The 10,683-nt window shown below is 32.4% G+C and overlaps 1 protein-coding gene across 1 annotated transcript; it reads right to left on the bottom strand.

Moving 5' to 3' along the window:
• Positions 1-1,425: 1,425 nt before the first annotated feature.
• Positions 1,426-8,800, bottom strand: LOC114191534 (light-inducible protein CPRF2-like). Its single transcript, XM_028080755.2, has 6 exons — positions 8,152-8,800; positions 6,233-6,329; positions 5,721-5,937; positions 2,494-2,569; positions 2,252-2,377; positions 1,426-2,035 (listed from the first exon to the last, which is right to left on the bottom strand). Exons 1-6 carry the CDS (start codon positions 8,521-8,523, stop codon positions 1,652-1,654), a joined length of 1,272 nt encoding a protein of 423 aa, XP_027936556.1. The 5' UTR covers positions 8,524-8,800; the 3' UTR covers positions 1,426-1,651.
• Between the last annotated feature and the right edge of the window lie 1,883 nt (positions 8,801-10,683).

Here is a 10,683-nt window from a genome sequence, read left to right as displayed (position 1 = left end):
AAAGAACTTTTTTTTTTACTTATTTGGAGTTTATTCATTCATGTCATTATAAATTTAAGTAATATTTTATTTATTGTTATCATGCATATTAGAATTGCATATTAGAATTGAAAACAAAATTTTGACCTAAATAAAAAGACTAATAATTTTGTCAAATTGGATGAAACTAAACTTTTTATAAATGTTTTTCAATTTACGCAATATTAACGAATGTGTCCAATTGTAAATTGTAAGAAGAACAAACTATAACAATATGAGAGCAAAGAAGTTACAAAACGTGAAATTTTCTATAATTACACCATCTACCATTTAATTTGACTATGTTGTTCATTTTCATCGATCAAGTTTGGAATTTGTTAGCTTTTGGACATCAAATTTATAATTTTTTTAGTATCCTTTGAAAATTGTGCATCTCTACATGGTTTATATCTCTCAACAGGGTAGTTACCTCTTCAGAGTACTCATGTCCTACTTATAATATGTGTTCTACTTTCATGTCTCATTGAATAAGTCACAATTTATTTATTTCAAATGGTTTTGATTAGAACACGTATAAGCATGAGTCATGTTATAATTAACGAGATTAACTCTGTAACTTAATGATAACTCTGTCTGTGTCTTTTGTTGTCACAAAAGTTGGTTGTTCCTAAATTCATATTTTTGTATCTTCATTATAGGGTTGAGAGTGAAAACTCTAATACCATACGAGAAAGTGTTTATTGAATCTTTTGACAAACAATACATTGAATGAGTTAATAAACACTTATTGGAATTCAATTTTGAATATATTTGGTAAAGTTAAAAATTAACAGTAGTGTATTGCTTGTTCTAGTCTTTCAACCTTTCTCCATCTATGGATACGATACAAGCATTATCATCGTTACTTTCCTAGACAATTTCAATTTCTAACATATCTATTAAACTATTTTATTTAAGTTTTAAAATAGTTTAAAATATTTAAACTTAAAATAAGTTCATTGAAAATTACAATTCCTTTGAAGTTAAAAAAAAAATACAATAAACGTCATCTTACTCTTACTAGATAACAGAATAATAAATATTCTAAAAAATAATTAAAATTAACCAAACAGATATTTTCGATTTTTAAAAAGATGGTACCATCATTTGACGCACCAAATAAAAATTGACCACTTAAAATAACAATATTTTAATTCTATTTACTTTATTTTTTAATTTATAATTCTAATACAGATTATTATATTATGACAGTGAGTGGTAAGACACGTATATTTCTTTTCAATGGTGTCAGTATTATTTTTCTTTCTAAAACTCAGTAACTGTCGAAAACATGATTGCCAGGAATCATAATTTTCAAATATGAAAAGACATACTTAGAGAGTCCCCTTGATTGTTACACTCAGTTTATTCAGACTCCGGGACTTTCCGTAAGACATAATCCGATCATAATGGAACTTGGGGGAAATCGTAGGCATTAAGAACTGTTAGAACTCAGCGGCTGCTGGAAAAGAACAAGATGGGGGTGTGCACTAATTGAATACAGACTCATGTGATCCATCAAATTGATGATGTACAGTGCATTCCAGATGAATATGGGTTTAGTTATAAATAACTAGCAGAAATAAGTGTTTTATAATAACTTTCTGGTGAAGCATCCAAGAGATTTGGGTACTTACTGCTCCCCATTAGAGGGAGGTCCACAGGAATCCACACCACCACGAATCCGCTTCTGAAGATGTTCCAAGCTAGCTACCCGCTGCAGGGAACCAGTTTGACCCATCTTGTTCCCACCTGCCACTGCTGCAGAGTTCTGCTGCTGCACATTTTCAATTGAAGACATGCCCCCCAACCCATCGTTCACTATCGGATCATGACTGGGAATAGGAGTATTAGATGTGGGTTGATAGAAGTGATGATGATCATCTTGCACAGGAACAGCTGCATCAGCTGAAGTGTCTGAAGGGCTTCTTCCATCAAATAATGGCATGCCAGACATCGCATGAACCATTGGGTTCAACCCGGTAATTCTTTTCACGGTCTCTTCAGCCATCTTCACCTAAAAATGAAAACAAGGCAGGCAATGACAAAACATGAGATCTTTGTCAATCCAGGTGAAGCAATTGGCAATGCAACTTTTAATGTAGTTTCTCTTCACTGTGAAAAATATGATTGGACACCATTCTTCATCCAACTGATGGAATTTGTGAAGAAGAGCATCTAGGTTTGCGCCTAATAGATTTAAGTTAGGCCAATTATGAAGTAGGACCATTACCTTTGCTCTTAATGTTTCCACATCAGCTTTTAAAACTCTGTTGTCAACAGCAGATTCACTGTATTTCTGGCTTACATCAGTAAGGCGCTTCAACAAGGTAGAATTTTCACCTCTTAATTGAGAAACCTATGATGATAGAATAAAATGTCATAAAGCATCAATGTTTTCATGCGAGGACTAATCATCTAACACATGAGGGCGGAGGAGAAACAATTCAATTCTATAAAATAAAATACACAAACCTGTGTTTCTAGGTCAGTTAAATGAGCCTGCTTTCTTCTTCTAGAGCGCCGTGCAGACTCCCTATTGGATAGCATCCTGAGATATAAATTTTATTAGACATTGACCGAAATAGACTTTGTTCCCCAGTTGAACATATCAATATCTAACAATATAAAGTAAAACTGGAATCCTATCTTTGAAAAAAAAGGCTGGTCAGTAAGACTTGCAAACAATATGAAATTTGTTTAATCCTACTGTATAAACGAGGAAGTACATAATCCGTTTAAGAACAATTAAAACCTCAAGGGTTCTCACATCTTCACATCTTAAGTTTCATAGGAAAAATGTTCAGGCATTTTTTTTCATACAGATTATACACAATTTGTAGGGAAAGAATGGAGTAAACACCATCACTCTTGCTTCGAAGTTCTAATGTAATACTTTTTCTGGCATGCCAATCTCTTAGACTTTACAAGACAGGAGCTGGAGAATCCAATGAGTAAACAAAACACCTAAATCACTTTGAACCAAGGTAGTTGAATCAGAATTCAAATTATGACGTGAAAACCATTTCCCCATGAATACAAAGATTCATGATTAATAATAATAAAAGATAGCATATGCAAACAAACAAGGACATCAAAAAACATATTCATGATCAATAGCTGAAAAACATAACTATGAACGAGTATGGGATGCAGGAGTTCAATTATATTTGTTATATTAGAATATTGAAATTTACAATAAATATTCTGCCATTAAATATATTATATTAAATATTACATATATTATATAATTAGCATTTTTTTTAAAAAGCTATAACATTAGGAGAAGTATCATCAGATAAAGTAAAAGTAGTTAACATTTGTTTATAGTGAATAACAAAAAAGTGTTCCTTTTTCTGCTTATAAATCACAATGGTGCGAGTATTTTACTATGGCTTTATAATAGATTTTGGGTTTAATATTGCGTCATACAATTTATTTATTTTTTCAATTTCATCCTATAGTTATTAAAAGTTTCAATTTGGTCCACTTTCCTGAAATTGGCTAATTTTTTTCCTTCATTAACACCATCTATATGCCTGACGGAAGAATACATTATGATCTTGTTAAGGTGTTCCAGTTAAAATAATGAGTTAATTAATAATTTAATTTAATACTTAAATATTGAAATCGAGAATTTTTAAAAGCCCATGGTCTGCATGTGCAAGAAAGCCCATTGCAACTTCAAACTAATAGCATCTCTATTGCTGGAATTATACTCAGGATTGAGGTTTTATAATGCCTTTCTAGTGGAGAAAGCTAATATGACAAAATTTAAGACTGTGGGTCTTAAAGAAGACCCTGGGTCATAAGAATATAAAATGATTTTTCATCTTAAAAACAACTTTTCTCCAACAAGTTCAAAGAAAGTTATTAATAATCCTTGCATTTGAACAAAAGTTACCGTAAGATCTTAAAATCGATGTGACATAATAGGATCCACAAAAAGTAAATTAAAACCTTGTAATGACTCTAACAATGGAAGGTGACATGAAAACGGCGCAGTTTCCATTACAATTTGACAGCGCCCTGTGCTCCAAACAGCACATAAATGAACTCAATTCAAGTAAACTCAACGAAAACCCCGTCATTGGAAACCACAAAATCTATCCAAAACACCAAAATCAAACAAACCACCAATGAACTCAAAACACAGATTAAAAATCCCATAAAATTCTCCACACCCGTAATTCACCCTAAAAAAGAAGGAAACCCCAAAATAAAAATCACACAATATCAATGAGCACAAAATCTTTGAATTGGGAAATAATAAATCAAACAAGCCCAAATGGCATAGAGAGCAGAAAAAGGGTTTTGTGAATTAAGAAAGAGAAAGAAAGAAAAAGAGACTAAGAAAAAAAGAGATAAGCAACCCATCACCCTAGCAAGGAAAGGAATATTCTTCTCAAGTCAGCATCTCCATTGAAAAAGTCAATAAATGAAGTCTTAATTTACTTTTATGAATCTCAATATGTGACATCACTTTTAAAATTTCCTTGCAACTTTTATTCCGATTCAATGGTTTCATAAAGCCTTGCATTTCAATAATTTTTTATTTGGTTGTTGGCAAAAAGAGACGTTTTAAGGCAGAAAAGTATTTTGTTATTTTTATAATCACGAGTCTTAAATTTTATAGCATGTCAGCATACTCTAATAAGAAGATCTTATAAGACAGATTTTAAACTTACGAACCTGCAAAAGAAATGCCCTCATAAACCAAATACCCCGGCAACCCTAAGCCAAATGAAGAAGAGCACCTCCACCAAACCCCATGAATGCCAACAGTTTTTTGAGACCTCATTTAATTCTTAACGGACAGACCAACAATAATAACAACAATAATAACATCATGTTCGCATTGCTTAAACACCGTTTCCATCAGATTAACAGAAGGGCAAACATTGATCTATTTTGTAAAAAAATGAGACCAAATAGAGGCTTTTCAACAATTGTGGGACAAAATTTATAAAAACAAACGCGGGACTAAATAAGTCATTAAGCCTAGGCTTTAAGATAAAAGATAATAACTAGAATTGACACAGAAATATTTATCATACTAATTTATTTCTTTTTATTTGATATTAGAAAATACTTTAATATCATGTCAATAGTTATAGGATAAAACTGATGGTTCACGGGCAGTTATAACACGGTATATCAAGCAACTAAATGCTAAAGTAAAAAAAAAAAGTGCAATACACTATTATTTAGGGTTATAGGCAAGTTAAGGTTGGGAATCCAGGCACGGCATAAACGAAACAGAAGTTAGAACTGCAGCACAACATGATTTGTCCACCCAGATCACCGTCCGCTCTGGCTGCTGTTTTTTTTTTTATTTATTTATTTTAGCAGCATAAAACACCGCTGATGCCAGGAGTAGCCTCAGAAAAGTAGTGGAATGTAACAACTCCTTCTGAGGCCTCACAGAACTTAGGCATGACTAGTGTTACTCTTCTTCAGATCGCAATTATTGCGATTCAGGTATGAATCATGGTGTGATTCAAGCATTAAAATGATTCGGTCACTGATTTTATCACCAGATGCTTGAATCATATGGACTCGCACTTATCGCATTGCAAATCGTGCAACACTTATGAGCGTGCTATGAGCACAACGACATGATATTACATTTAATTCCTGCATATAAAAGAAGTACCAGCATTTTACACAATAAAAACAGGCAATTTTTAGAATATCGTTACCTCCTTACTCTTTTTGCATCAGCTGGGTCCATGTCATTCATAGATGTCTCTCCCTCAGCATCATCATCATCTGACAGTTCTCTTGATGATCCACTTGTTGATGGCCTAACTGCAACAACAGGTTTCTTTTGCGTGGAAGGTATGGAAGGCACCCCAACTGGTACTTTCGTATCTTTATCTTGTAACTTAGATGGATCATTTCCAGAAGGAATAGATCCTACATAGACATATACGTTTGACATAATTCAATAGGTGTTATCCAAACAAAGAGAGATAAAATTCAACCTGTAAAGCTGCTAAAAGAATTATTAAACAGGTCAATGAACGAAGGCAATAGTGTTCTGATAAAAAGAAAATGGTAAATACAGATTATGCAATTAACCCACTCGTGCAACTGCTACTAGCTACTAATTCATTATATATTCAGCATTCCAGAAACTCTACTTCGCTGACAATGTATCGTCATTTAACCCTTTTAATACATGTATGCATAAATATTTACCAATTCAAACCTTTAGATGTAGTCTGAGATCCAACTTGAGAAGGATCGATAGGCTGTGATCCACCATCAGAAAAAGGGGTTGGCTCTTGAGATTTAGCCAAAGATGCCTATTGCAGAGTGTAGAGAAAAAACATTAGATTCTGGTTCAATTCTCAGTGGGGAAATATGAGAATAGATACAAATGGAAAGCCCTTCATGGAATGCATTGAAGACCTTCTACTCGGATGCTTCCTCTTAATTTTTTATAGCTATTTGTTGAAAACACATTCTTTTGTAGAGAATTTCAAAAGCCTGATTACTACTGGTTTGTACCCCAGGAAGTACAGAAACAAGTAATATATCAGTATCACTCTGAATTGCATAAACAGGTAATAAACCTCCAATTTCGTACTCAAACTATTATTCTGTCTCCTGAAGGCTATCCAATCAAGATTTGGATTCTGCATTGCTGATTGATTATTTAAATTGTAAATCATAATTTGTATGAATCTTAAGATTTAGAGACAAATTACTTCAAAACTGCTTCCACAGAGCAACTAAAGCAAGATGAATATGAAGCCTTTCAAGGGAGGGAAGTGGAACAAATCTCATATAGACAATACATGGTGTTCAGTGCAAACAATTTAAGCTAGAAATAGATAAAACAACTTAATTGAAAGTCATATAAGACAGAAACTATTAGTTAATTATGAGTTGGTGAAACCCTTATTTTAAAAGAATGGACATGAAGCAATTACATGGCTAAATAGAGCAAGAGCATTGAATGGATGAGTGCTCAATAAAGTAGTGGAATAATCATATAGGAAAAGTTCACAAGTATTCTTTCAGTTTCTTTTAATTGAAATTTAACCCCAAATGAGTTTTTAATTTTTTTTTTTCACAAGAACGTGTGACAAGGTAAAAACATACACACACACACAAATATATATGAATTGTCAATTCATCTCAGTGAAAAGAAATTACAAAAACTAGAAAAGTAAATAGTAAGACTCGGATAACTAAAATTAAAACTATTGAAGAGATTTACTAACATAAACCCACTTGTCTTTTAGAAAGAGCATTGTTAAGAAGTTAACTTAATCCTAACTCAACTTTACAAAACCGGTTTATAAAGAAAAATTTGCACTCATTTATATATTATGGATTTGTCTTATCTCTAATCTATATGGAACTTTCAACAAATACGTTAACAAGATGCACCGTTCTTCAAAATATATCGTATTGCTTATATCCTCCTAAATAATTAGTGGATCTATGTTAGCAAATCCTATGAACAATTGTTAGTATTCTCCCATTTGGTTCATAAGGAGAAGTGTGTTTCATCAGAAGGAGTATGTTAGGAAGCTACAACAAGAAGTATTTCAGGATTCATAATAGTTATAATTTGGCAACGCAGTCCGTCTAAAATACAAATGGGTTTACATTATCAAAATCCCTATATTGAATCACCAGTTTAATCGCCAAGTAGAATTTGATGGTTTTTTAATATTTTAGATACTATTAAGTAATTTGTTCTACTTAAAGACCATTTATGAGAGAAGGCAAACTGCAGACATGAATCAAATTGGCGGCTCCCTTGTAAGAGAGTAGTTGCACCTGAATATATTACGTATCGTCTTCAAATTTGTGCATTCAGAATCGAAATGGCAAATTCACTTTAAGAACAACCCTGAAGTGTGGTATGATTCGAAGTTTCTCTATTTAATTTTAAAATACGATATGATCGCCGTTCGCTCTTAAATAAATGAGCAGCATACCCCAGTATGCAAATAAATAAACAAAAAATGCATGCAAGATAATTAACCGAAGACGAGCAACAGTTAAAACGCAAGACAGATCCAAATCAGAACCAACGGAATCGTTTGATTCGCACATGCGAAGCGGAGCATACATTGAACGATGAAGAAAGGTGAAGAAGAAAAGGATTACCCTAGTCATGGCGACAGCTTGGCATGCAAGATTGAGCTTGCTCTTGAGGAAGGCCTGGTACTCATCAGAGTCAAGGGGTACGGGAACAGGGGCATTGGGCAAAACGGCGGCGTTCTGGGGAGGAGCAGGGGCAGGTTTGGGATGATCGTCGATCTCGACAAAGACGACGTCAGGGGCGGCGGCAGGAGCAGCCTTGGTGGCGGAGGAAGGAGAGGGAGGAGAGGGTGCGGAAGCTTCCTGGAGAAAGCGTTGGAAGGCCCACTCGGAGGCGCTGCGGCTCATCTTGGAGGCCTCATCGGCGGCGGAGACGGGGATCGGCGGCGATGGCCAGAAGTGATCGGAGATTTCATCGACTGAGAACACCCTATCCATATCGTATCGTACCTCTCCTTTGGTTTGATTGTGTGTGATGTGATGCGATGGGAGGAGGCTCGCGGCTATACAAAACGAGAGCACCGGGGTATTAGGTCAAAATCGTACACCACTGGGAGAAGACATTCAATCTTCTCTTTTCTTTTTTCAATTTTTTTTTTCTCTCCTATCATCAGCCACTGATATTATATAACCCATCCACCAACACAAACTGGAGCTAGATTTTACTAAAGGATTACGAATAAATTTACATCACAAAAAAAAAATATATACTTTAGTGCTTGATAAATGTTTAAGAAAATAAAGGAAGAGAGATGCTGTATGAACTTCATTCATTCATAAGAGATGTTTTGGTATCATAATTTTTCGTCTAATATTTTATTGATAGGAAAATTCAAATATATTGATATGACTTTTTTTCTCATTTTTTTTTTTTAATTCAAATTAATGTACATGAAAGGATGAAGATGTCTGACACACTTTTATTATCTTTTTAATTGAGAAAAGTTTGAGTAGCAGTCCGCGTAACTTAATAAACTATTCAACTTATTCAATGTGCATGAAAAGATGAAAACAAGTGACACAATTGTGTTTCTTCTTCGTATTGTGAAAATTTTAAGTAAAAAATTAAAAGTCCGAAAACATACATGAATTGTCCAAATTGTTGTTACTTCTTCATCCTATATTTCTCACATCAATTCAACAATTTGGCTTGGGCATTTTTACAAGCTACATAATCTTTTATTACTAATGCATAATTCATTTTTTTTCATATAAGAAACCCACTTAATCAATTATGCATGACTTTAACATAACATGATGTTAAATACTAATTGTGTAAATTTTATCTTATTAATTATGTGTTTTCAATGTGATTGATTATGTAATCTTCGTAATCTTCAAAATTAGATATCAAAATCATAAACAACAAAGATTTACTGAGAGTAATCTTGAGTCATGCATTTCCATAGAGCTCATAGAATTTACACACAACCTAAGACCTAAAGACCTAAAACTTATAAAAAAGACAAGATGATAACTTACTTTGCTCGACTCTTTGATTTGATTGTTGTGTAGAGTTCCTCGTTAGAAATGGTCATATAGTCCCTGATTTTGAAACAATGAAGATTAATGTCATAATTGAAGAGAGATTATAGAGATAAAACCTAAAGAGAATGTTTAGAGAAACAGTGATTTTATATAAAATAAAATTATTCTATTAGAAATCTTTATATAGCTTAAACCTTCTTTTATTATTAAAATATTATAGTGTTCTCTTTTTATAGAAAATATCACTGCACTTAAGCGATTTTCTAGGTTCTCACATTATTTTTATGTAGAATGAGTTATGTTAAGAAATGAACTTTAAACCTAATTTAATTTCACAAAATCGACTTGTAAGGTGAGATTTGCGCTCACATATACAATATAAATTGATCTTATATCTAATCAATGTGAGACTTCCAACACACCCTTTCCATGAAGATATACATATATATATATATATATATATATATATATATATATATATATATATATACATACATACATATATATGTGTGTGTATCGTGTATGAAACTATACATTAATGGATGGTCCGATAATAATCAGATCAAGAGTGAAACGATATGCCTAACAATTTTGTTATGATAGATTTTAACCATGACTCTAATACTATATTATATTAATTTTTCATAATTTTAATGAAGAAAAATATTTACAATCTTATTTAATAGAAAACTCCATAAATAAATGTTCCAGAAAAAAAATTAATTAATGTATGTTATAATATGCTATAACACAATTTCATATCATAAATCTGCTCAATGATTTATGAATTGAATCTATTTTTCAAAAAGTGTAATAATATTGACCTGATATTGCTACGACCTTAATGGATTAAGATGAATTTATGTGGTCGTCATCTTTAATTCTAATTCTTATCATTAATAATTATAAAAAGGTCAATATCTTATATCATTATTTTACTGTTTCTCAATTGTTTACAGTAGAAACAAATAAAAAAAAATGTTTAATATTTTGAAATATAAATCATAAGTTTAATAGTTTCTTGTTTTCTCCTATTAAAAAGATATCGATATTTTCAATTATTTTTAACTACATAAGGAAAGAAAGCGAGGGTTTGTGTAGCTGTGTCAT

Source organism: Vigna unguiculata, chromosome 7 (genome assembly GCF_037176805.1).
Source record: "Vigna unguiculata cultivar grain cowpea cultivar isolate G323 ecotype 2 chromosome 7, ASM3717680v1, whole genome shotgun sequence".
In the NCBI taxonomy this organism is placed as follows: Eukaryota; Viridiplantae; Streptophyta; class Magnoliopsida; order Fabales; family Fabaceae; genus Vigna; species Vigna unguiculata.
Note: the sequence above shows the minus strand (reverse complement) of the source record. Positions and strands in the feature narration are given on the sequence as shown.

Excerpts from the sequence above, each read along its gene's own strand:
- LOC114191534 (XM_028080755.2), bottom strand. The coding sequence starts at position 8,523 with ATGGATAGGGTGTTCTCAGTCGATGAAATCTCCGATCACTTCTGGCCA. Across the intron at positions 6,330-8,151 it reads AAGCTGTCGCCATGACTAGG|GCATCTTTGGCTAAATCTCA; the intron begins GTAATCCTTTTC and ends ACTCTGCAATAG. Across the intron at positions 5,938-6,232 it reads ATCTCAGACTACATCTAAAG|GATCTATTCCTTCTGGAAAT; the intron begins GTTTGAATTGGT and ends ATGTCTATGTAG.